The sequence below is a fragment of the Andrena cerasifolii genome, chromosome 12 (assembly GCF_050908995.1).
Source record: "Andrena cerasifolii isolate SP2316 chromosome 12, iyAndCera1_principal, whole genome shotgun sequence".
NCBI lineage: Eukaryota > Metazoa > Arthropoda > Insecta > Hymenoptera > Andrenidae > Andrena > Andrena cerasifolii.
In genome coordinates this window covers 11777853-11804991 of record NC_135129.1, presented here as the reverse complement: position 1 = coordinate 11804991, position 27139 = coordinate 11777853, and the positions used below count along the sequence as shown (strand labels likewise).

Genomic DNA, 27139 nt, shown 5'->3' with positions numbered 1-27139 from the left:
TACGTACCTTCTTCATTCTACTCTTAAATCGATCGTCAAGTTACTCTGTAACTTGTTCATTACTTTGCAATTCTATGCGTGGATTCACAATCTTTCGATTTCTTCTTGTTACAACGGGAATGGCTGCCACGTGAAAACCATCGCAGTGGTACACAGTGATCTCTCAATTTTTCACCAGCATTCATTCGTTCCTTTCAGTTCTCCAACGGCTAATCCGATCGATTTTGCGTCATCGTCCAAGTGTCAAGCCCGCTTTCATTTGAATTCACGGCTCGCTCCGCGCATTTTTCACCCCTCGATCGCTGGATCCGTCCAGGGGCCGCGATTGTTTCCGTGTGTTTCATTGATTTCACGGATTTCAACGCCTTCCCAACATCCCTTTTTTTTCTGCACACTTTTTCCTTAGTTTGAATCGCGATATCTCTTTATTAGCGTGAGACAAGTCACACGGTAGCAGATGATATCCAAAATAGAAATAAAAGAACACCGATTTCAAAGCGTAGATCGATTCTAGATCGAACCTTTTGGGATCCAGTGCGGAGGAAGTGGCTTGAAGAGGTGTTTGTTGAAATTTTTCAGATCGGACGGAAAGCGATTAGAGTGACGATGATTCTCTACTAACAGAGTGTGGATATTAACCGAGTGTTGGAGTGAGAGCCGCATTAACGTGTTATTAACGCCATGTAATGAACACCGCGAAAGTAACCATGGAGGAGGCCTGCTGGTCGACTTGGACCGTTCCGAGAGCCACGAAGGGTAAGTCGATTTTCACTTTTATCCAGCTGTTTTATTTTCCCAATTTTCTTCACCGATTAACCGCATGCGCTCGCCTTGAAACCGTTTCGTCAATGGCCATTTCGTATATAAGTAATCGTGTTATTATTCGGAGCTGACCGTGGTAACGATGCTTCTTTATCGAGGGGGCTTTAGATAGGCATACAACTTGTATATGTATGATGGGAAAACAGAGTTTTTTAGTTAAATATGTACCGAAGAGTCAAAGCTTCTATTTAAATCGATCTAAGCTCCGAAAAGAACGTTAAATTGGATCTAAATTATACTCAAAATTTGGTTAGCTCGGGCTAGAGATACACGCAATTACAAGCCAGGAGGTCGAAACAGAGAACCAATTTGATGGCGAGTTTAGCTTGATATAGAGTTCTAATGAGACTGAATCAAGCTCGGAATCGTTTGCGGATCAAAATCGAATCAAGCTCGAAATGGAGATCAGATTGAAACCGTGTTACGCTTCAAGCTAAGTGAGGCTGGAATCAAATCAAGTTCAGAATCAGAGCAAACAATCGCTATCTAAATTCAGAATTACATAAAAGCCTCTTTTGTACATTATCATATTAACGCGCGAAGGTGGAGCGCCCAAACGTGTTCGAGCAGCAATTACTCTTTTTGGCCATGGTTGGCCGAACGAAGAGGGTTAAGAACAGGTTCTCTGAATTCGTTCCGCGAAAGAAATTAGCCAAACACATAGTTACACCGACGATACGATACTCTGTTTCGTAGTTGCTCGTTTTGTGTCCCTGGCCCAGGGTGAGGTCGTAAAACCGTCGGCTGTAAAGAGCCGCGCTGCTTTCTTCGGGCTCTGTCACGTGGAGAGCGTTGCCCAGCCTCGTACAATTTCATCTGCTAACCACAAACGTTGAAGACAGGCTAGCTTTCTCGTCCCTCGTCGAAAGTTATCATTGTTTGAGTGGTTTCGATGCAGATTCTGCCTCCCATAATAAATAGTAGATTATTTTCTATTCCTTGGTAGTCCGACTAGTTTTCAGTCACCTCTATTATAAAAACTGTAATTAGTAATCGCGTAATCGACCTGGGGAAACGACATCTTACGAAACCGATGTATCAACACTAGTGTCCTGTAGATTTTGTTTACGAATTTTTACAAACTCGAAGTCAATTATAATTCAGACTGAAACGCTATGTGGGATAAAAGAATCAACGGGAGTTGGGTTAAAGAGAATATTAGCTGTTGAATCAACAAGTCTTGTACTCTTGCTGATTGTATGTATTTTGCACGGAGCTGCCACCAGTACTTACACCAGAGTTACACGGAATTGAACTGAAAGTAGTGGACGTGGCGATAGAACGAGATAATTTATAAGAAGTTTCAATGGAAAGCATTTACAGTAGAATAACCGAGGGTTCAAATGGGTAAGGATGACACTGCGAGGGGCGGGAGAAGTTTGAAAGCATGACTAATATTTGCGTGAAAGAGAAGTTACTCTCGGTGCCAGCTCGTTACGATTAATCAACCGATTAGATTGCATTAATGGACATTGGATCGTGGTCCCCAGCGTCGCGTCTCGGAGCTGGCGAGCGAGCTGGTCGGGGTTCTTGGAGACCCGGTCCCGTCGAATGGAAAACACGTGGCTGATTTGAACGCAGATACTAGCTACTGCAAACAAGCGTCGGTTTCCATTTGCCGCGTCAATTATCGCGCATTCATTCGCTTTTCAGCTTCACGCCCAGCCTTACAGCTTCTTTTTTTCCACGACCAGATACTTTTTTCGATGCCGCTTCGAGCGCTGCCTCGCATCCCGCTGGATGTATGCGCGTCCCTCCAGTTTTCACCTCGGCCAACCGTTCCTCGTTTCCTTCCTCTTCCCGGCGACGAACCTAGTTGCACGACTAACGAGTGGGAACTGCTCTTTCAAACTTCCGTGGGAATCGAATGCCCCGTGACGCTCCGAAGAGTCATCCGTTTCTGAAAAAAGTTGTGCAAATTGTTTCACTTTTGTCGATTGTACACGGGCTTTCTGAATTCAAAAATACTGTTCAGTAGAGTAATATTTCAAGGCTTAAAATAGATTGATCCCTCGCGTTGCTTATCGATTTACACGTGTTTACTAGTGTCCATGCCGTGCATTTCATAACAAGTTACTTTACAGGTCGATAGCATTTTGACATTAAACGTAACATTTAAAGTGGAAAAATTCTTTGCTGGATAACCACGTACTTACGAGTACGAGGTATTTATTATACCTCTTCTAAATCTCCTCCAGCCGTGATTGCTTCAATAGAATTCTACATAATTTTAGAAAAAAAAATCCCAGCATTTGAGTAGAAAGTGTGGCTGGAAGTGAATCGAGAGGGGATTCCGCTGGACCACGGAGATAAGTCCCGAGATGATTCTCTGAAAATTTAATGGCCCCCACGGAGGTGTCTCGCTGGCTTTCGCCTGACTTCTCTTTATTTCGATCGTGATGAAGAGCATCGCGGAGGTAACTCGCTGGTCGGCTGCGTCGAGCATTTTAAGCAGCTCTCCGCGATCGGCACGAGGCTGTATACCCGTCTTGCATAATCCACGATGCACGTGCCTGTGCATAAGAACGCATAATTTTCCGGCGTGCACGCGGAACGCGCGTCTAGTCTTCGAGCCATGTCGCTTGGCCCACGTTTCGCGCTCAATGCTCTCTGCTCCATCGACGCAAACCTTTTTATCACAGCTTAGGGAGCAAGTTTCTCTCGCAACACCAAAAGAATACCTTAGAATCTCACTCCGAATTCAACAATTTAAAAAAATAAATCAGACTCGTCAAATATCTCTTCACTTCGAAAACTCCTTCAATCCAATACCTTTTACCAAGGTTGCCCTACAACCTTCAGATTTAAACAGTTTCCCAATGAAACACAGAACAAAATCTTCAATGCCTCTTAACACTGACTTTTCATTTCCAAACGTGCTGCTTAGTTTCTTCGCTGTTTAAACACAACTTCCATGCGTAATCTGTTGCGTCACAACACGTCCCGAGTTTTGCATTAGACTTTTAAGCACTTGGCAAGTTGTCGGCTTTCAACAAACTGGCGTATCATCTCGCAAGCCTGTTTCCTCCACAGGGAAACATTTACTCCCATCAATATTCCGTCGACTCAAAAAGTGTTCGTTACGTAGAATACCATTACTTCGCTGCCTATCCCCGCTTAACTGTACAAATTAAGCTTTCCACCAGTGGCCGAGGGGCTCCGAAGACAGATTTGCCTCTGGAGCTTCATTTCTCCTCACCGATAAATGGACCCTGGCGTTGCAGGCTGCGAGCCGTTTAATTAGCCGGCGCTTGCATTTATGAAATTTCCGCGGCTGTTTAGCATCGCGACGCCTCCGTGACTCATCTCTCCGCCGAGTCACGGTTCGTGATCGTCGGCCGTCCGTAGCTTGACTTTTCTCGGGATTCAAGGATGCAGAGAGCCGAGAGATTTGCGTATCCTCGGTCTATTTGTTACGCGGTCACGTACCGTGTAATGATTCGACCTCTCCGCGCAGTATCTCGACTGTCAGAAGTCGCCTTGCAGAGTCTTTTTACCGGAGCACCGTCTGATTCCCTAGACGAGGCCTTCTTCTTTTTTTTTTCACGCGAGACGATGGATGCAGGCGCGCGTTGCTCGTCGAAGCTCGACCGCTTTCCTCCGCTGCAGTTATTGGATCGAAGCACGTGGGAGCGGAAGGCTAATATCCAGCGAAAGGGAGATGAAGAGGCACGCGTTAATTAAGAGTCGAACGGGACGGGGCGGGGAAGAGTCCCAGTTGTAATAGCTTCTTCAATTAGCAAGGTAAAAATCATGTCGAATGAAACGGCGGGGATTGAAGTCACAGGAAATTAAATGAGAATCGTGCTGAAACGGGCGAATACTTGTAATATCTTTCTCGGTAATCGTGGTTAAAATTACTTCTATCGGGGCACTTTGGAAATGAAACGCTGCCATCGACAGGGACGGGGCACTCGTTAGTCACGAATTACCGCGGTAATGTGCGAATATCCCGTCGCGCTTGTTCACAATCCTCGCTACTACCATACTGCAATTATTTACCATATTGCTGGAAAACTTTCGTTGTAGTACAAACCAGCCTACTCCTTCGCAAACAATCAAAAACACTCAGTTCCATCCAGGAGCAGCCACCAACCTCGTCGTCCGAAGCAGAGATTCTTTTTTCCCCAGTTTGGTTTCGCGGATCCGCGGGGTCCATCCGCGGGTTATTTCCCGCGGGTCCTCGTCGTTTTCGCGAACGAGAAACCCGTCGATGTCGTTTCCTCTGGCAGGAGAGAAGGGAATTCTATCAGCCGCGACGGGAAAGCCGGCTGGCGCCGAAACATTCGCGCGAATTTAACCTAGATGCTGTTTTTCTAGCAAGCATCCTCGGCATTTCAATGGAACCCGGTCCCAGCAGGATTGTATCGCGCCTTTTTTTTCTCCCCGCCTCGTTTCGCTGCTCGCAACTTGGGCACCATCTCTTAAGGGATTAGTGTGCAACCCGAGCAGCTCCTTCCTCTCTCTGGCTTTTCGAGCGCTCTTCCAGTTCACGCCCGAGAATCAAAGATAAATCAGAATCACCCCCCTCCGCCCCACGCGGAGTGTATCAAGCGCGCATTAAAAAAGGATTCTCGAGCTTCGAAGACGTTTTTCCCTGATTTCCCGCTTCCATCTCGCGAGCCCTGGCTCGTGGAAAGAAGGGTTGCAGCTGCAAAGGGAGCGAGGGGTGGCGGTGTCTTTGGACGCGTGAAGGCAAAGGGTTCAACTGCTTCCACGCGGGTATCACTGACGGTTGGAATTTCATGTGATGTCGATGCTTGGAAAATTCTCTCTCTGGGGGAGATAAGGGTCCCTCGTCTTGAAGCAAACTTGATAGAGTTTTGGAGGACTGTGTGGTGTTGATCCTTTGGATATCTGAAGGCGGAGGGTTCATTGAGTTCATTCCCCTCTGCGAAAACCTCGCTGCGAGGTTCCGTTTAATTGATTTCCTCAATGCCTCAAGGCACCTTTTCTTCCCTTGGTTCGTGGAAACTCTAATCTCATAGGGTATTTCTAAATACATCGGAAAGAATATGATCCACGTGCCCTCAGTCTGAATCTTCGAGCGCACTTGCGAATATCCTTTCGCGGCAGATCAGTTGGGATAATAAATTCTCTCCTTGAATCGTCGTCGCGTTACGTTCTCACGTTTCCTGCGGCACCGGTGCGGTTTATTAAGGAAAACCGAGTAATTCGCTCGCGCGTTCACCGATCTGTGTCGCGGACAGGCTTGAAAAGATCCAACGGATACAGGTTTCTCGAGGAAAGCGAGAGGGACTGCGGCCAGCAGCGATTCCGAAGCTGGTTCTCGGCCTTTTTTTTCATCGCTGCCACTTGATCGGCCAGCTGTTTAGAAAAGTGAAAATCACCGTTGTCGAAAAATCCAAGACCAGTTCGGCGACGAGACGCGGGATACCTCGGGCTGGCAATTAAAGTGCAACTGGACTTCAGAGTAATTACTGGCTTACGTAACCAGTCCAGCTTTGAACTTTGCTGGAACAAAACGATGATGGGGGACGACAGTATGGTGGCTTCCTGCTTATCATTCCGCTGGGAGACTTTTAATTCTGCTTTAATTCCCGGCAATCATTGGATAGGCTTAACTTTTACAACTCAAATCGAGTATCTAGGTGCTTGAATTAGGTGCACGTTTCGTGGCGAGTGTGGGAAATCTTGATGCTGAAGGACTTTGAACTCCTTGAAGAATTTGGGACTCTTGTAGGCTCTAAAACATTTAAAACTTGGATTTGCCTAGGTTTCTCATTGTCTTTTAAGATCTATCTGCGAATATCAACTTATGCATCTTTCACTCGCCTTGACGCGCAATAATTAAAAGGGCTTAGACCCGTATAATAAATAATAAGAATAATAATAATAATAAAGTGTTAATACGTTTTTCTGTGATACAAATCATTGACGCCTAGAAATTCTATCTTCAACTACCAGTGCGTGATCATACGATAACGGTGCATCGCAGCACGTTTGCATAGGGTTCTAACATCGTCTTACAAATTGCCTTTGTGATTTCCCTTTCTCCTTTCTTTGGTTTTTATGTCGCGTATTTTTAAGAAGCCATCAAACGATTTACGTTCCGTCTTGCAATCATCAGTGAAAACAGACGATGGGTGGGGTGTTGGAAGTTTGAATATAGTTGTGCAAACTCGAAGACGCAGAGCTGGAAGTATGAATCAGTGGATGGGACTATATAGAGCTCAAGTTGTAAAAAATGCGTCGCAAGCGTTACGCAGATGAGTTTCTTCGTCGACGCGTTAGGCAGTTTGCATGGGTTTTATCTCCACGGCATGGCGATCGTGTCGTTGTCAGCCGGGTCGGTTATCGTAAATCTCGAGGATCTCGTAAACGCTGGAAGGCTGTTCCAGCGTCGATGGAAAGTTTAAACGCCCCCGCGCGATAGGAAATTTTTATCGCCAGCCTAATAATCCGACTATCTCATTGAGTGTTTACAAATTCCCTACAGCTCGTGTATCTGTGCTATCTCCCACACTGGTGTCAAAATAAAACAGAAGAGTCTAAAAATGGCCAATTTACTCTGACAAATGCCTACCTCTGTTACCGTGGAACTGATTTAATCGTAGCGGACTCAACAGGCCCAGGAAAGTAAGAATTTTGGAAATATCTTCCCGGAGCCCGAGGACTCCAAGGAGTAATTATTGTCGCGAGTAGCGTTGCAGGTTCAAGCACAAGTGATTTATTCGACGTACATTTATCTCCGCGGCTGTCTCCGAATTTTTCCATTGGAACGCGAGTGGAAGATGCATTCGAGGTTTACAGGGGACACGTTACACGTGCAGCCTTTTCGAGGAACCACGGTTCTCTTCGAACGATCTTCGTTTAGGAATTCCTCAGCTAGCCCCTGGGACAATTACGCGACCACTGGTGGAATTAAGTCGAGAGAATTTGTATTTGTTGCCCTGTCCAGCAGGAAAGAAGCCCTGCCTCGTACAGCGTGAAATTTAGAAGCTGCTAAACCCTTTCAACATTATCCAAACACCTCAGACTCGTCGAGGTACTCGAGTCTCCCTGTTTACATATCTCCACCTCTGCTACCTTTATAAGTCATGCGGTAGCAACTTCAATTGTACGACAATAATTCTTTATATACTTGCACACCAGCTGCGGAATGGCACGAAACATTTGCTCGCCACAATTACTTTGTAATTAAGCACATCATCCTTGATCACGCTCGTTACAACGGAAGCTCCACCATTTTTCAGCTGTCTATCGCGCTGAATGTATTTCCCGTCCTTCAATGTATTACGCCGCCTCTATTTCGTGACAATCGTGCGACTCTGTACACTTGGGAATCTAAGTAGTTTTGTAATTACCAGTAATTGCTCCGCAGTTGTTTGCAGTTATTACTTGCTCGCTTTATCCAGCGTCAAATTGAAGTCCCTTATATAACGTCGGCCACTGAGAGAGGACGAGGTGTCTGCACGAGAAACCTAAATTGTTCCTTTAGCGGCGAGAATTTAATCGGCGTGTTTTTTTATGCTCGTAATCCACCAGCAGTCTAATCAAGGCGCGCCGATTTCGCTAAACTAATCTCGTGCAACGGGAGACGCCGCTCAGATTTCACTGACTTCCGTTTCTTCTCGAGCAATCACGACTGAACGCAGAGCCAGGTCTCTCTGTTTAATAAATGGCTACAGAGTAATTGTATCATTGCTTCCTGCCTTTAATTTGACTGTGCAAGGGCAGACTTGGCTGCAAGTTTCCGCCGAGATCGAGTTCATCGTCGCGGAACCTCGCCTCTGTAACCAAGAATTCACTCTGTTCGCCAGAATTCAGAACCCTTTCGTCCCTTCCATCCCGAACTCGATCCTCTGTAAACTCGATAACTATCCCCACAAATCTCGATCTCTGAATTCCCCGGGAAACTTCTTCATCTCTTCCCCTGGCTCCTTTTTCCTCAAGGATTCATCGATCCACTGTACTCCGCATCGATAAACCTAAAGTCGGATTTATCATCGACTGCTCCTGGACAAGAGAACCAGAATTAAACCAAAGCAAAGCCGCCGAAGTCTGAGCAACTGTAAATAAATTCCGAATCATAAACAGCCCGGGGAGTACGGATGTTCAAAGAAATCGTGCCGCATTTCTTCTCCCAAACTCGCGTGTCGCGAGACACAAGGTATCTAGTGCCGTCGAGTCTCATTCATTCCGTAGGAGGATGAATGAACCCGACCCATCGATCGCGAAGAAGGCGACGGGCCGCCGAGTTTGCCTCGACGCGTTCGTCAGCGAATTCCATTGGAAAGTTCGCCTGCGAGCGAGTGCGGCGGATGCTCCCGAAACAGGGAACGGAAGCGTTTAGAGTTTAGAGGGTGGCGCGAGAAGCTGGTTCGCTGGGCGACGCAGAAAGCGAAACTAATTAAACGGCGCGTCAACTGTTGCTTCGCTTTTCAGTCGACTTTTCCGCCGTTCAAAGTGCAAGCCCCCGACGAACGCTGGGACATCGTTCCCCAGCCCCTTCGCGTGCTAGTTCGTAGTGCAGTCGCGATACCGCCGTGACAGCGCCTGCACCAAGTCAACCGTGCCCCGAGAGATAATTGAAGATAATGGCCTGGCCGATATATCGTTTATATTTAGAGTTGCCTCTGCACCATTGTCCTTGACGACCTATCCCAAACTCCTCCCGCAATCACTCTTTCCACCCTATCGATTCGAACGATCCTCAAGGCCGCGTTCTCATTGAAACGCGGCTACACCCCCGGCTCGATAATGACGAGGAGGCCTCTCGTGGTTCCCCTGCAACTTTAATCCGGTGACAATGTCGACTTTCCTTTACACTCGTCAACTTTTAGGTTCCACTCTCTCGTCGAGGAAATTTTTTAAGGGCCTGCTGGTAATTTGATCGGGCTTGATTGGGATCAGTGGCGATCGTGTGTTCCAGGTGAAATTGGAAAGATATTCGTACGAACATTCGAAAGCAATTGTTTCCAAGTTTCGCAGCTTTTAAGGTTTCCAGGCCACCTGGATACCGCATTAATATTTCACTGAAACGATGCAAAGGTGTATTCTACTACTTAGGATCCCAGCTGCTTACCGCAACAGCAGCATTGAATGTTAATCCCCCGCGCGTTATATTAATTTGCCTTTTTCTCTGCTATCCACGCTTTCGTGAAGAAGAACAGCTATTTGCATATTCATGCGAATCATTATTGCCGCTTCCCAACGCGGCTACGTCTCTCGCGTGGCTGCTATAGAGATATTTATCTAGCTCCTTGAATGCAGTCGCGAGTTACCAGGATAATGGTATCCTCGGTAGTGGGTATAGTATGCACGGAGGTTCGATCTTAACATCTATGGACGTTGACTTTCTTTCGGTTCCCTCTGTAGATATCAGTTAATCATCTAATCGCGAACAAAACAGAAATGAATATTCACCTTCAATCGTCTCTTATTATCTACCCAGAAAGATTTTTCTGTTTTCGAGCTGCTTTGGTGGCTAGAGTGCCCAGAACCGCGTCACGAAAGAGTGACGCTCGATTGAGGCAGGCATGCAGGGAAAATTGCGAGTACGGCAATTAAGAGAAAGCCGCTCCGGAGAATTCGTGGAGCAAACGAAAAGTGTCGATAGCAGGTAGATTATTGAGAACACTGGGCTAGAGCGATTGTGTGTAACCGCGTTTCTTTTCTCCGCGGATTCGCTGGTTTCAAGTTAATTTTAACCTCTAGCGCGTCTATAACCGCGCTCTATCCACCGCCTGGCGAATATGTGCCCCTCGTGCTTTCGATACGCGGTCACCGTGCACACGATCGTAACGCAAACAATGAAGTAACGCGCGCAATTAATTATTCACTCTAGGCGATCGAGTGCATTCGCGTTGCGCCAGTTTCTCATCGAAGCGGGGCTCCGCTGCTCCCATCGAAGAGTTCACCGAGTTTCTGGCTCGCATGATTTAAACTGTGCCGATGAATCGCGACATGCAACTGGTTCGTTTGAACGGGCGCGCGCCGCCTGATGTCGATGAAACACGCGACGTTCAACGTCGCGACAAGGCTTTTCCTCGGTGGGACTCGGCGTCTTTCCACCGCGGAATATTTCTGTGGGCGAGTTCGAGAGGGGCCCAATTAAAAGCGTAAACAAAGCTTTTGCAAAATTTTTAACGTCAGGCAAATGTGTCGATTTTGACATTGGCCCTCCTTGAGCTCACTCGCTGATTTTCTGAGGAGCAGTGAATGTATTCTCTCCTTGCCTCTGAATGCTTGCTGCGACAAAGTTAAGCAGAAGTTTGTGGAACTTGAAAGGGCATCTTCCAAATCCCTGCACCACTCGAAGTGTTCACTCTGGGACGGCTCCTGCTTTCCTACGCTGTCATAAGGTCACGAACCAAAGAGCAGAGGAAAACACTGGAAAATACTACCGAGAAACAGGAGATACATTTGCTCTTTCGTCATCTCTCAAAGGTGGCTCCACTAAAAAGTCCTCTCTCAGTTAACAGGTGGAAATTTTTAGTTCTTGGAAGATGTTTCAATATTTCCCTCCAGAAGGTATATCCTGCCTGGACGTTCGAAGGAAATAATGAAAAGCAGAGAACCAAAAAGGCGACACGAAAACAAGATGTAACACGTCGACGTAAGCGCGTGTCGCGGTCGTTGCATTTTGATGCGGATGGATTTCGCCGTCTAAAATTGTCCTGTGCCCTCGTGTATGATCGTTCTGGCGTAAGTGACGCCGTAGGTGCCAAATCGTAGTCGAGTTCCACCCGTGACAAATCAAACCCACCAATTCCTGCAATCACCCTTACTCCAAAAACAACCTCCACGTTCGTCTTTAAGTAGGTTCCAAGACTTCGCGTAACCCACTCTGGCCAGTGGCTCGACCTCTGCTATTCGAAATATCCAGGAACAAGTGGAGTCAATTAGTCGTAATTCCTTCTGTCAGATTGGGACTTTCAGAGGCTCCAGGTACTTTCACTGCTGAACGCAAAAGAAAGAGGTTAAAGGCCAGTTGAATTGCCTCGATTGACACGATGCACTTCAATCTACCTCTGCGCGTGAATTGCAGATCTGTTGATTGGATCCAGAATATACTTTTTCTTCGTTCTTTCCCTCCGACTTATGCCATTCAGGGCTGGTAAGCTTCAGACACTGTGCTTGCAGCGTCTTTTGGTCGATCCCCCCTGCGCTGTATACCTGTTCGTTCAGTGGTAGCCTTCGTTATGGTCTGCTCCTTCGTGTTCTCAGCGATGGTCGACGAGACAAAGCCGCGCGTGAATCGGTACCTGTTTTGCTGCGTGCCCGCCTTTTCTGTGTCTCGGCCCCTACGTCACTGGTAGATTTATGCTCCTCCGCGAAGAACAGCTCGCGAACGTCAAAGCGACGAGCCTATGTAGTCGACGATAAATAAGGCGTGCTTGGCGCCTCGCTGCAACCTGCAAACTGCTGGAGCAATATTCAGCGGACGATCGCGAAGCATTGCAGACGAGAGGAGCGCTTTTGTGCGAAACAGCACGACACTGGATGCGGCAAAGTTTTCTTAACTGCTGGGTGGAAACGTCAAACACGAGGAAGCACTTCCGATGGGAGTGAAAATATCCTGTAATGGAGCCTCTGACCATTTTAAATGGACGATACATGGAGGTTTAATAAATGATACGTTCAATTACGTACAGAAACCCTTTTTTTTATCAGAGTTTTTATTTTCGAGCACTCCTGGCTGGAGATTTTAATTGAAGGGTATAATTACTATGAAACAGAATTTTTTGTAACGGGATATAGTGTGTACGGTATCAAACACAGTTCTCTTAATTGAGGGAAAAATGGTCGAAGCTCTTGAAGCGTAGGAAATTTGAATCTCGTTAACAGGGGCCGCGTTTCTGTTTCGACGAGATGTAACAGCGGAGCGTAATTTTCAGTTAAAATATTGAGTTTTAGGAATGGTATATGTTCATAGTGAATTTCGTCGTCTTCGAGCTTGGATACGAGAGAAGTCACTTAAAAATCATGGGGCTCATTCAAAGTATCAGGCTTCAAGCTTCTTTTTTAAGCAGTCCTTCGGAGAAGCCTTTGATCCCGCGGTGGTTAATCATCGTTGTCCGAATGCCAGAAAATGGGGAGCACGCTTTAGTTAACACATCGCCTCAAGGGCGACACGTATTCTCGATAAATTTACTTTCATTCGCTTAATGAAATTCATCGAACGTTTGTCTTCGTTTTAACTAAATCTATTTAAAGAAAAACGAAGAAACACTAATCCACTTTATTTGGATAGAAATATGAAAGTGCTTCCACTGAAATTTTCTTCCATCTTTGCTCGAAGCGTAGCAAAGCTTTTCTAACGTTAATGTTTTGATAAAAGTGGCAGTCTTCGGTACGGATTCAAGTCACGAAATAAAGTGAAAAATGAATTGATGGATTTATCATTGCTGTACGAATTACTGGTACCATTATTTGATAAGCAGTGGATTTATTAAAATGCATAAATTAGAGAGGGCTGGTTAATAGATTCCTCGGTGTTGACGTCGATCTACTCCGTCCTTTCGTTTCCCCCTTGAATTGTGACCGAGCATTCGTTCGTTTGACATAATGTGATACATGGCGCGCGGCGCATTATTAATCATAAACATTGCGCGATACGGACGTTTAATTATCGCCCGCGGCATAATAATGCCCAGGGGGTGGAGTCGCGTTTAATGCAGGTTAGAAATGTTTTCCCCCCGCGTCGGCTTAATAACATCGAAACGAATCCAATTTCGCCGTTCTCGTCGACAAACTAATTATCCTTCGCTTTTGTCGTTAACACTGATCCCTTGCCTCGAACGACAGCAAATACAGGAATCACCACTGCGATTCAATTAATCTACCTTGGAGACATTCAAGATCCACTTGAATTCATTTTCCCCAATCTGTTGACACGAAACAAGAATCGATATCTTTGATTCCCCTCTGTCACGTTCAACTGTTCCTCGACACCCGTGTAGCAGCTTTTCATGCGACAAGGGCGCCCGTTGTGATGATGAAGAACGGGACTTGGGCGGAAAAACAAAAAAAATACGCGAAACACACAGCGCAGATATTAGAATTGATATTTATGGACGAGGACGATACGGTTTTCTTGGTGTGGGGGCGGATTTTCATCGGCACGGTGCGCTGTGGACCGATGTTATTTATATTTATTGGACGTTTACGAGCTGCTGCTTCTGTTGTGTACTATGGATTCGGCTCGCGCGTCACCGAGCGCTCCCGTTTTCCTCTCGTATACGCGCGGCCTGTCAACCTACTATTAGCGCGGCGAGTATTCTTGGCAGAGGCACTCACGTTGCCATCCGAAAATAATTCGAAGACGATGCGGAAAGCCACGCAACCTACACGAAACACCTAGCTGATCGTCGCCCGGAATGGTGTCCCAACGCGCGACGCTTCGATTGCATCCCTCGCAAGCGCGCACACACGTCAATCCCCTTCATCTTTCATCGTTGCGATTCTGAGAGAAGGGCCCCCTCGAGTCGAGAAAGTTTTGCACGCCATCGCCAGTCGTGGCTCTACGCAGAGTGTTTGGTAGATGATGGTGCGAGTTAGAAGAAGATACGCCTGTAATGGCAGAGCTCCTGGGAGTGTGGGGCGACTTCGGTGTCGTTGTGAATGAAATAATTAGTAACAGAGATGACATGGCGTGCGGATATTGGAAATTTATCAGTCAGACGTCAGTAGAAGCAGATAAATTAGTTTTCAACTGAGAACGAGTGTAAATGAAGGGCCAGTGGAGGCAGCAATTCAATCACCGAGGGAAACCAGATTGCTGGTCGAAGCTTACGGCTCGGTGAAGCCGAGTGACAATTTCGAATTAACTTAATTATAATTTTATAGGGGCTTGGTGGTCTGTAATCCAGGTTTTGATAACTGAAATAGTGTTTCGGGGGTATTAATAGGAACGCGGTTGGCGGTTAATTAAACATCTCTGGGTTAGCCAAAATAGCCTCTGAAAATCTGAAAATTTTATTCACAGTTGGTGGACAACAAAATGTAACTTTGAAAGAGCTTTCGTGGACGCTGGGTTCCGCGAGCTTCGCGTTTAATTTTGTAATGCACTGGGCCCCCCACTCTGTCCACGTTTAATTTTCCTCGTTGACGTTTGTTCGTGCTTTTCAAACGCATCCTTTGACATTTACTTGTTTTTCTTTCGACATCGCCAGGCGCAGTTTCCGTATAATTACGCAGGATTTGTTTGTTCGCTCATTTGGCTGGAGTTGCTTAAGGAACGGCCACCAGAACCTTTGTATTTTTAGATATATTATCGGCGGAATTACAGATTGTTGTAATAGGATTTTAAATTGCGGGAAAAGGTGGAATTTTTAAGGAGCCCGGAAGATTCTTATAAAAAAGTAATTCTATCTAAATTACAGCGGTGGTTGAAAAGGCTAATTTGAATACAATTATTGCTCACTATATTCTTTTTGTGAAAATGGACAATTATAATGGTGACAACAGTGACCCCTAACTGTCACTGACGAGAGGTCTTAATTGCCGTGGCGATTTTACGCTGATAACAGCAAGAACGAGTCTAGCTGCCAAAGATGAACGATAAGGAAGTAACGAAGCGTGTGGCGCTCGTAATTAGGTGCTGGAAAATGGAAGACAAAAGTGGTGTAGGAATAGAGTCATTGCCCGTGAATGAATCAGGACAAAACTTCAATCTGTTACGGTGAATGACAAAGAGAATCAAATTTCCTAGTGTGATCTTATTTCTGCTAGAAAAATTGATTCTTTTCGCGAAGCTTTTCTGATGGAAATCAGAGAACCATCGAATCTTTTCTCCAGAGAGATCTACTTTGTAAAAGCTATAGATTCCACCTAATAATTTACATTTTATAAATACCTACTCTTGAGTTTCTTTAAAAACAAATCGTGTGAAAATTGATTTATTGCACAAAAGAAACATTTCTGTTTCTACATGAATTTACATAAGACAAATAATCAGAAATAAGTAAAGTACATAAGAGAAATACAGGGAATAGTTGCCACGGAGTCACATAAATTTCTTCAACAATCTTTCAACGCCTTCGTCACTGTTAAAAAAATTTCCTTTTCCAAGTTATATTTCTTTCTTTTCATCGAGGAAGCCTGCATCCTTTTATGCAGCCCTTTGTGCGCGTAACGCCCTTTTGTTCCCGTAATTGCGTCTTTTCGGAGAATATTAGTAGCAGCGCGTTTGGCGAACGAGAGAGTTAATTACGTCATTAATTAAGCACACCGTGATACTGTAGGAAATTAAAGTGTGCAGCGATGATATAGATTCATGGTGCGTCGAACGGTGGCGGACGTGGGGTAAGAAAATTGTGATTCATAACCGTAAAGATCGAGTTATTAATTAACATAATAATTAAAGAGCATGCCTGGTGGCAGGGTAAACCCCCGTAGCAGGCGGGCGAGAACAGGCTGCAATTAATTAGCAAAGCTTAAACACGGGGAGGTGTGGATTTTAGGGGTGGATGTCGGGGCGTGAAAAAGTTGCATCAACGAATGAGGAGTTTCAGTTCTATTTCGTCCAAACACTTTCCCGTAACTTTCCTCGATTAACTAAACTTTCGTTACGACCAGAGCTCGCTCCAATAACTTCTCCATTCACTGGAATTTTTTAAATCATTTCCCAAGATTCTCATTTCAATTCTCCTCTATATCGCTTCTCTGCTGTAACTTTTCGTTTCTGCGTCCCTAGCAAACATTTCCCCTAAATTTGAGAATACGAAAACTGTGTATAAAAGAAAATTTAGATAGTTTCAAAGGGCCACCTTGGCGAATACAATTTCCCTCCTCCTCGCTCGCTCTTAATTCAGCAATATAAATCGCGCTAGAATTTACGCGTGTCTTTGGATCAGGGAATCGTCTCGATCCCCCTTCTCCACGCGGAGAGTGGAAATTTTCCAATTACTTTTCGAGAGGTCCGCTGCCCGGTTTCCCTTGCCCGTTGGTAATCGCTTTTAATAATTCGCCGCGGGTGGCCAGGGGGGTGGTTTAACACCGCGGAGCTTTTTAATGCGACAATTCTTCCCGGCAAAGTGAGCTCTCCGGCTTGGGGGCAACGGATTGCAATTAATTAAGGCGTTTAAGCGGGGCCCGCGCAAAGGGAAAGCTGCAGAATGAAAGGAAAATGCGCGCGGCTGAAAAACGAGGAAGGAAAAGCGAGCCGGGGTTTAATTCTTGCCCCTCGAATGGGCATTAAAGGAACCTTTCGATTCTAAACGAAACGATCGGCTAAAAGGTGTCACGTGCAGGACTTACGCTTCGCAGGCCACGCTCGCAGCCTTGACGAGTATTTGGTAAAATCGTCGTTGCCCGGTCGAACAGGATCCTTTAACCAGTCTGCTCGACTTCGGGAATACTAAACACGCATCAAACTATTGTAATTCCCGAGTCGAGGCCCGTAACGTAGGCGATTCCTGTTACAGCACAGGAAACTTGCTCGTTCATTCTATATCTGTATCTGCTTTCAATAAAATAAAGCGAAACGTGATAACCCCTCCTCGGAATCTCCCGTTCTAGTACCCGCATTTCGGCAGAGCAGATGATCAACGAAAACTCGAAAATCAAAAGAGCCATTAACCTCGAATAACCACGTGTTTGTTATTTAAATCGGGCGATGGGGGACTTTGGAAATAGATACTAACAGGAACATGGAAGACTGGCTGGGAAAAACAATGTATTATACAATCTTGAAGAAACATTATTTTATAATCATGCTGTAAAATTTACAGCGCGGCCCTGCTATGCACCTTGCTGCTATTTTAACTATTCCATCCTTCTGGAAATTCTTTCGTTGTCATCCTTCTCATGTTCCCTTAACATTTCCCAGTCTTAGGTTCACATCCTTTAACTTTAAGCCTATTATCTAGTCTGTTAAGGTGAGCTTTCGTAACAGCAGGAATGCCGAAGCTCGACCATTCATCACTTTATTTATAAATCTCACGGCAGCTCTCGGGATCCAACATTTTGATCGCGAAGCTTCTTGTGCCTGGCTGTTTCGTAAAGAAATTGCAGAACGATTTCGGGGGAAGATCAGAGGGACCCCTTCCCACCGCAGACTCTTTTAATTTGCAATAAAGCAGGACTCGGAAAGCGAACGTCGAAGCACGTTATGACCGGGGGACACGCGAGGCATTCCGATAAAACCGGCATGGACTTTTCGGATGTTTCGAGGGAGCTGATTCCAGATTCCGCCCGTACGCTCGACCTTCTGCTTTATTTAACCATTCCCCGTGCAATATTTAAATGATCCACGAGTCTCGGGCACCTATAGAGGCAGCGTTCTTTCCAACGGCCGTCGCAGTCCCGCCTGCCCACTTGCATCCCTCTGCTTTGCATACCCTTTGCCCTTGTTACAGCGCCGCGACGCCAAGGAGAGGCGCCCCGGCCGTTAAGCTGTCTTCATAATTTTTCCACTCCTCAATATTTCATGAGATCCGTCGCGAACGTCTTCTGCCACCTGCCTGGCTCGCGGGAATTTTTATTCGATTAATCTTTCATTTCCTGCGATGCAACGAATTTGTATGCGGCAGATTATCGACTTCGGATGCCCCCACTGTCATCCGAAGTATTTTTTCTGCTATCGAAATGACTCTTTATGTCGCGTACCTTCGGGAGTATCACAGAAAAGCTCTTAAAGAATTCATGTTCGAAGTGTTTGCAAAGTCTGTACAAACTACTTTGATTAAAATACCTATAATATATTTTCACTTCGATTAAAAATCTGGTTCAATAAAGCGAAAGAACTTTTGCACTACTTGATGGAGATAAAGATTTTAGATTTCAATATAAAACCTTATTCCGAGGTGTACACCTATATGAATAGAAGTGTGGGTCAAAATAGATCCCGCATCCGTCGTCCAAGGTTCACTATGAAATTACCGCGCGGTGAAACTTATCCTCGGCCCCTTGTTTCTTTCCTCCGGTCTGTTAGAATCGGCGGGGAAGGTTTCGCGACCGGCGTAGTTGTTCGAACGTAATGGAGAAAAAGAAGTGGTTCCTGCGGCGAACGGAACGACCATTCCTCGGCACGCTTGGAAACGAAATTCCACGCCCGTGTTGTTTGCTCGAAATAGAATCTCTGGGCGATTGTTAGCGAGTGTATCGCGCGAAACATCCGCGTTTATTATTCGTCTGGCGTCAGGTGGAAATAAGAAGTGCACCTCGCGATTCTCCCCGGCATTACACACAGGTCCTGCGAGGAAGATCGTATTCGCCCCAGAGCCATCGCCGACAACTTCCTTCGAAACACTAGGCGACGGGAAAGTTTTAGGGAACGACGAAGCCGAGGGCCCCCTGATCTGCTTTCGATCGCTTCTTGACTTTCGTGGCCAGAAAGTTATTCAATTTTGTCATCCAGAAGCCCGAGATTCAACGTCTCGATCGACAAGTTTGACTCTCTATCGATGAAAGGTAGTTTCTCCAGAAACACTATGCTTTCCTCATTATCGATCTCGGGACTATGAACACGTTAGATTTTAGATCTTCAGGGTCGAGTCTGGAAAGATATAGCATCAAGGTTGTAATACGACGGTGCAAGTTCCATTTCCCTAGACCAGTATTTAAAATGCAACGGAGAAGTTGATATACCTACTTAGTTCTCTTGATACATCCGAGCTCGTGTTCCGCCGTCAAAGCAACGTTCTAGAATTTCTTCGAGCGTCCCTTCCGCGATGGAGGATCTTCGCGGAAAATTTCGTAACGTGGTCGAGCGTGTTCGAATTTCTGCGAGCTTTCTACGAACGCTGGTAGCTCAGGCTTCTAATCCAATGGTTTCTAATTACCTTTACTGGGGGACCGTGTATTCGCCTTAATAATCGAAATTTCTAATTAGCAGGGAGCACGCAAGTGGAGCTTTCAGCGTTATCGTATGAAATCGGCGCCAGCTTACAATTAGCTGGCGTATTTATATTCGCGAGTGGCGCACATGCAGCGTCGTTCAACCAGAAGAATCGTGTCGCCCGTTTTCGCACGTGTGTTCCATGTTAAAACTGATAAAACTACATACTTCCGAAAGGTCGCGCGAATTTTCGGGAAACTTTGCGTTAAGAGGGGCGAGAGAGAAGTTTGTTCGTAGTCGGCACCCTCTGGAGGAGAGAATCGACTTGACATTTTCGTCTGACCTAATTCATGACCTTTTAGTTACAACATTTATCGTTTCTTCCAGTTGCTTTCCCTAATATAATGTTAATTCGATCGGTGCAGCTTATCCTGGCTAATCTAGTATAGTTTTAATCCAATTGCTTGGGGGATGTTTTTCGCTAGAGATCAGAATAGCATCCTCGATATTTTTTCTACCATTTATTGAAACGAGATCAATCTGTTCTACTTTGACAAATATATCTTTATGGAGAAATTATGGAATTTAATTTCATACGAATTTCCTGCGCGAGAACGAGTGCTGATTAAACCACCCATAATAGTTGACGTTCGGTATCGACTGTAATATGCATTTTCAAATCTTTAAATCCCTATTAATTATTTCTCAATAATTATCCTGGTTCACTATCAACGTATCTGACTCCACAAAACAGAGGAGGCTCGAAGGCTACGTTGTAGATTATCGTAGAACGTCATCCACGAGGACACGATGGAAAAATATTCCCTGTATCGGGGTCCTCTGCACGGCCATGGACGATTTCGCTAACTGAGCTCGCAGTTTCGCTGGAATTGCCTCTGTTAATGCCCCGAAGAAGAGCTTGTTACACGGCGATTTACTAGCGGCCGGTGCCCTCTTCCCTTTATACATCCTCGGAACGATTGGAAATCGACGTCGTTCCGGTGTTTGGGATCTTTGATCTGAACAGCCACTCGGAAGAAGCAAAGGGGGGTCGTTTCGAAGGGGAGGGTTTTCCCGCGTAGCTCTCGAGGCCCCCTCTGATACTCCCACGGACGAATCGAAGCGCCATTGAAATTCCGCGCGTCCTTCGACGATAATAAAGATAGCCACGGCCATTGACGTTTCTCCCGCGGTAAAAGAGTGCTCGCCATAAAGCCGTGGTCCGCGTAACGCGCGTCCTTGCTCTGTGCTCCCACTTACACGTGATCGAACTCCTAACTCGGCCGTGGATCCCGCTCGAGCGATCAGTTTGCCGAGCTGACGGGTCAAGTTATTGTTTTTATCGATGCTGAATGACTGGGTCGCGTTCGATCGATCCGCTTTAGGCGAGCCTGTTGAAAGCGCGAGGGTTAACCCTGTTCCCGCGACGGGGGATGCTTGGAATCGCAGCAACGCGTCGCCCGGGGTCGTGAAGCTACGATATAAAGGACAAGGTGTGCGAGATTTTGGAGTTTGGCGCGCCGGGGCTGGGGTAATTGGAAGCTTGAAATTTTGGGACATCCTTGGAATCCTCGGGTTTCGCTCCAGGACTGCGAAAATGGAGAGAAACCCTAGAATTCTGATCTAGATGATGTAGATCTAGATTTATGAAATTTCAGAATGCGAATCTTGCAGGTATCTTGTCCCCCAAGCATCGTCTAACTCCGGAAAGCAAAATAGTTTAAGGGTGGATATAGTGGCGAGAATATTCCAATAGCTCGAATCTGCTTTGCCGTCATTAAAGTCGCGGCGGACGGCCGTGGATATTGAATTATGCGGTTCCGTTGGGCGCAACGATGTTTGTCAGTATAAAAGGCAGGAAAGAAACGGGCCTTTACGATCTCACTCGGCCATCCTCGCGCAGCCCCCACCGTCCTCTTTATGACGCGACTTTGGCGATAACTGTAATGGCCACTCTCGCAACACGAAGCACGCCATTACCGTCACTCTATTTCACGGTTGATATCGCTCCTCTTTCAAGACGCTACGACCGCCATCGTCCCCCATCCCCCGAGCACCCCCTTAAAGGCTGCACCTTGACCCAGTGCATCTAACGAGTGGTGTTGCACCTGCAGGGGAGCTCGATAAAGGGCCGCGAGCGATATTATTACGCCATCGAGGCCCGATTTATTTTTCGAGCGAGCCCCGGCGACGCTCCTTTGGCCGCTATAGTTCGTTGCTCCTTGTGATTCTGCTTCGTGTCGGGACCTAACGTTTTCTCTCCCGTTTATTTTCCAGGCGGCGACGCCGTGGAATCGAAGGGCTGACAGTGTCCAGTAGCCGGTCCGTGAGCGTCGAGCGAGTCGATACATTCCAGAAGCTGCAAGGGAGCCGACCAAGGCGGTGATTAGTGACACAGGTGAACAGACTTTCGGCAAAACGACGGCAGCGGGAATTTCGTTGATCAGTCGTACGTTCCGCGATCGATATTCCAAAGCCCCTTGGGAATTCGCCCGCGGAAGGAACTCTGGACGAGAGGAGATGTCCCGTAAATGGTCCCAGAGACGAGACGACACGCCCAAGCCGCCAGACATTCAAAGGTAGCGAGCCCGGATCGGCTGAACGAACTGTCGGAGGTCGAGACAGCTTGGTATTCAGCCCCGAGGTCGGGTTCTCGGCCGGGGATGAAGAGGACTCGCGATTCCGATCTAGAAAGAACGAAGGGAGGATCAAGCAGAGCCTGAGCGATCGCGTGCGGTCGTCGAGGGACGAGCAGAGGGTAACTGCCTCCTTCGGCAGGCCTAGATTCAAGTTCACCTTCAGCGAGAAGAGCAGAAGGTCCTCGGATAAAGCTGAAGAACAGGGGAGCCTTGACGGTACACCTGATTCCGGGGAGAAGAAGGAGGAACTCGATCGCAGGAAGTTGCACAAGAGCGACTCCTTCCTTAGAAAGCTCGTGAGGAGCTCGAAGGACAACATCGCAGAAGGCTGCGAGAGGTTGGTTAGAAACATTCAGAAAAGTCCTCTGGTTCTGAGGAGGAAGTTCTTATCTGGCGCCAGCTGCGAGGAGAAACCAGTGCCTCCTGTCAGGAGGAAGAAATCGAAGGGGCACGACCAAGTTCGTCAATCCTTCAGGGATTATGTTCTCAAGGAATCCACGAACGTCCAGCTGTCAGTCGTCTGTTCGAGTATCCAGAGCAACGGAAGCAGTCTCTTTCTACCAAACGAGACTCCCCAAACTCCCGCCAAGGACCACGAAGACCCGCCAAGCAAATCCGTTAACGGAATCTCCCCGGAGCTAGCTCAGAACCATCGTGCATTTCGTGACGAGGGGGACTCGTCGAAGAGCGTGTCTGTCGAGGACGTGGAGGATCTGATCAGGTCGGAGGACAACCTACGGTTACTGGAGCAGCGTGTTCTGATCAGGAGGCGCTTAGAGAAGTCGACGAAGTTGCTCCGGGCCCTAGACGCCAGCCAGAGGAGATCCTGGAGCGAGGAAAGCTTGATCGGGCGGATCCACGGTTTCCCTATCACCGGGGACTCTGCTGACCCTGTCGCGGCTAATTGCTCGCCGATTACGCACAGACGTTGCGCACGACCCCAGATACCGCGCGAGGATAGAGGCTTTGTGGAGACAAGGTCGCGGGAGTGGCGGGAGGAGGCGAAGGTGCGCTGGAAGTCGCTGAAAGTGAAACGTTCGCCTCCGCCGGACGATTGGCTTGGTCAGAGGTCGACGAGGCCCCAGTGGACGATTGATAAGGAGCACGGGTCAGCCGATAAGCTAGTTTCAGAAAGGAAGTGGTGGACAGCCAGTGAGGAGCTGCACGCGCGGCAGCCAGCCACGTTGCCCGGCGTAAAATGCAAACTTGCGAATTTCGCGGATGCACAGCACGGTAAGGGGGGCGAGAGGGGGAGAACAGACGGCAGGCCTGAGGGGCAGCAAAGTAAACACGAGCTAGTCGACGGGCAGGCGAAGACCAGGAGTCTCGCCTATCCTGCCGCTGTTCTTCAACCATTCACGTCTGTCCACCGTCCGGAACAGAGCTCACGTGCCTGCTCCAGCGTGCAGATAGAGCCCAGCCCCTTGCCTCTGTCAAACGATGAACGGATTATCAGGAAGGTAGTCGATCTCAACGAACCTGCTCCCCAATCGAAGCTTACAAGTGACTCGGACCTCGCGGCAGTCCTGGTCAACGTTCCTGATAGTGTCGCGAATGGGACTGCGGATTGGAGAGCCTCTGGGGACCACGCCGGCGATGCTTTGAAGACTGCAACAGAGACCCAGACTGCGTTGTGTCCAAGCTACGTCGATCAGGCTCCTAGGAAGCCTCAGAGCAAACCTCAAAGCAAGCCTCAGAGCAAGCCTCAGGCAAGGTGCTCGCGCATGAAGAGGTTCAAGTCTGGTAGGTCCCAGAGGATCCGCGACTCGAACGATTGGAAGATGAAGTTTACGATGAGGATGATGAGGATCCGCGACAAGCTGATGCTTGGCTTGAGCGCGTTCGCGATACTATTCACCATCCTGCTGGTGATGGATCTCCAGATGGACCTGGGCTACAGCGGCCACCATCTGGTCCCCAGCCATGGTCGCGTTCGTTTCGGCGACGATCCAAACACAGACACCATTTATAATAATTTTCGGCGCAAGTTCCTGCAGAGGGTGAACGCCAGCAAGGAACAGACCAGTGGCGATGTGTCTGGTACCACCCAGAACAGTGGCAAGGACGATGGCACTAAGTCCAGGGACACGAGGACAGAGAAGACAGTGGTGCACGACAGTTTCCCTGACTTAGTGGACATCGTGGTGAAGGGTTACGGTGTTAGTGTCTACGAAGGAGTAGCCAGGATCAGCGGGGAGGATCATTCCTACAATCCTACCCTGGGGGAGCTGAAGAGGTTGGTCCTTAGGTGAGTCACGTTTCTTTTATTGTGCTATATATGCTTCCCTGTTCTTTGGTCCTGTCGATCGAAGTAGTCGACGCATCGACTGCTACGCGATTGCCCCACGTTCTTCGCTCGCGCGGATTAATTAATATCGGTATCGTCAGAAATACGAAGCAGCACTCTAAAGATAAATTCGCGGTTGTGGTCATTGGTGACTCTCGTGGCAGCCAACGTGTTAAACGCAGAATTAACTTGACGTCAGCCGCAATGCATACATTGAGGCGGATTTAACATCCGTTTGAATAGTAATTAGGTAAAACGAAAGAGGTCGATCACTTCAATAGTTCATTATAAACTCAAAATATATTCGCATTTAGATTGAACTCTTCAGGGCAAAAGTCGTCGTCCTTGCTCTTTCAGTATTCACAGACTGTCTACGGAATTTGGTTAAGCTACAGCGTTGATCGATTCGAGATAACAGTGAAGAAGTACACAGCAAAGTTGAGTGATTACAGATGCTGTAACTTCCAGCATTACTCTCATACATTGCACAAGTCCGGCTGCACCATTCTCTCAAATGCAACAGCATGCTCAACACGTATTCCCTAGAATCTCTACAAAGTCACGAGCTTTTTCTTAACCCCTGCCAACTCGCACCACCGACCATAAATTAAGAATCTACATTCTTTGAAACCATTTCCCCTGGTATCTCCTCCCAGTATCTCGAATCGACCTCGACACCCTGTACAGTCAGCGTAGAGGTCTCCGAATTTTCCGCTGCCGTCGACCCCAATGAAAATATCTGTCCCCGTTTCGTCCCGAGATAAGCGAACTTTTCAGCCGCCTGGACGCGGTCGGCTAATTAAGCGGAATAACGACCGAAAGCGGCAAGTTTAAATCTCGCAAGGACGGGCATCGAAATCTCCTAAACCGATTTCCATCCAGGCTCCAACCAGGGGCGGAGGGGCGGACTCCGGTGTTTTCTCTCTACACAGTTGGGGAAAGTTTCCTTGCGTCTGAACGGAAAGGCCGCGGAAGAGAAACAATTAGTCTAGCGACGGGGCTTCCGTTGGAATAATCGAGTTGGACGTGGACTTCGATCGTGATTCGGACGCGCTCCATCGCGATCCACGTCTTCGTCGTGTAATTCACAGAAATATCACGAACGTCATTCTGTCGTAACAGCTAGATAAGAGTGGCTCGAGTCGCGATATATGGATCACGACCGTTGTTCGCGCTGGCTGCGCTGCACCGCGCCGATCGCGCGCTTTTCGCTCGTTATCCGCGGGAATAATACGTGGACCGGGAGCGTGCGCAAGCTTTTCACCCTTCTTTGCCGACGATGGGGTGGAAATGGAAACTGGCTCTGCAGCTGGTCCCTTTCCTCCTTATCGTCCAGCTGAAAATTGTGTTGTCGCTGGTACAGTGTTTCTCGCCCGGCGAAACTGTTCCACGCTTTTAATCCGTTTTTTTTCCACGAATATTCCCCCGCCCCCCCCCCATTTTTCCGTTCATTCGGGCGGATGAAAAATGAGGGGAAATTTCTTGTACTGTTTATTTGGAAAATACTCTGGCCACGGTTCGACTCGTAGTATCGCCGAAAATACCGGGTGACTGACACGCTCCTGCATCCACGTCCGCGCCGTTCTGGCTTCGATTTTGATATGTCCCCGCGAAACTGGGGAAATTTGTGTGCTGTTTAAACTCGAAAATAGCGAGGTGACGCGCAGCGAACTGGGTTAAATATACGTGGACCATTTGGGACGCGCGGTCCTCGGATACTGCGAGATTTTTCCGGCAATTCTATATGACAGGAAAAAATATACTCCTAACAGAACATTTTACCTTTCTCATATTCGAATTTCGTTTTTCACCGTCGACAGACCAGCTGTCCACCCGGAATACCATATGAGCCTTGGTTTTGTTTCAACTTTCGCTCGACCAATGGACGTCGGTTTCTGATAAACGTCGAGTAAGTAAAACCGACGGCTAATTATGTCGCTTCGAGTTTGAGTCATAGCGGCTAAAAACGAACGCTTCTCCTCAATTTTTCATGTTCTATACAGGGCGAGTAGCATAACTTGCCCTACACTTTCATACACCTGTAATTATTATCAACTTTAGGACGAATAAAGCTTCGTACTTTCTTATAGAAAATTCACTGCTCTTTTAAACTTCATACTTTAGAAGTTATCTGGTGTGGGCAAGTTTCACCATAGCCAGCGTCAGGCAGCATCCACCTATTCTTTATTAGCAGTATTTCTTAACTCGATTCTGGATCCTCTTTGTCAATCAATTTCTGAACGATACGCTTGGTTCGGCTTAAGTGATTCCATTGTCCCTCGAGCAAATATCAGCCACGTCGCGCGAACCTACGCGCTCACGTGCGTTGTATTAGATTCCACTTGTTTATGCGTGCGCGTTCGCACGCGAGCGCGCCTGCCTAGGTCCCGAGCACATATTCTCGCGCAAACAAGTTGCCCAACGGCAAACGTAATTATACCGATGATAGAAGGCGTAGGCGCGACTCGCAGATGCGTTTGCGCTAGTGCATTTCGGTTGACCACTGCTTTGACGTCGCTTTCATCGTGCGAAGCCGCTCCGATTCGAAGAGGAAACTTTTCCTCCCTTCATCCCCCTTTTTCCCTCTGCTTCGCTTCGCGAGCGTTACCTTTCATCGAAGCCTAATTCGCGCCAGATTCGGTG

The 27139-nt window shown here is 47.3% G+C and overlaps 2 protein-coding genes and 1 long non-coding RNA gene across 6 annotated transcripts in view; 2 read left to right on the top strand and 1 right to left on the bottom strand.

Moving 5' to 3' along the window:
• LOC143375278 (coiled-coil domain-containing protein 137) overlaps positions 1-22014 on the top strand; it is a 53721-nt gene extending 31707 nt beyond the window's left edge. For 2 of the 3 annotated variants that reach the window (XR_013086863.1, XR_013086862.1), the window contains exon 5: positions 21848-22014. The gene's annotated coding sequence lies outside the window, so the exon portion shown is untranslated. Of the gene's footprint in view, positions 1-579; positions 757-21847 lie in introns of all 3 variants that reach the window. The other variant, XR_013086861.1, reaches the window with a different exon arrangement.
• On the bottom strand, positions 17607-20163 carry LOC143375281 (uncharacterized). 2 transcript variants are annotated; one of them, XR_013086865.1, is made up of 4 exons: positions 19682-20163; positions 19385-19599; positions 18673-19288; positions 17607-18367 (listed from the first exon to the last, which is right to left on the bottom strand). It is a non-coding gene; the product is annotated as an uncharacterized LOC143375281 (long non-coding RNA). The 2 variants fall into 2 exon arrangements; XR_013086864.1 differs by lacking the exon at positions 17607-18367 and having other exon boundaries at positions 18581-19288.
• A 27-nt stretch (positions 22015-22041) lies between the features above and the next one.
• LOC143375275 (extracellular serine/threonine protein CG31145) overlaps positions 22042-27139 on the top strand; it is a 53341-nt gene continuing 48243 nt past the window's right edge. The window contains exon 1 of the mRNA XM_076824222.1: positions 22042-24457. Coding sequence (XP_076680337.1) covers positions 23934-24457 — 524 coding nt within the window. The 5' untranslated portion in view covers positions 22042-23933. The remainder of the gene's footprint in view (positions 24458-27139) is intronic.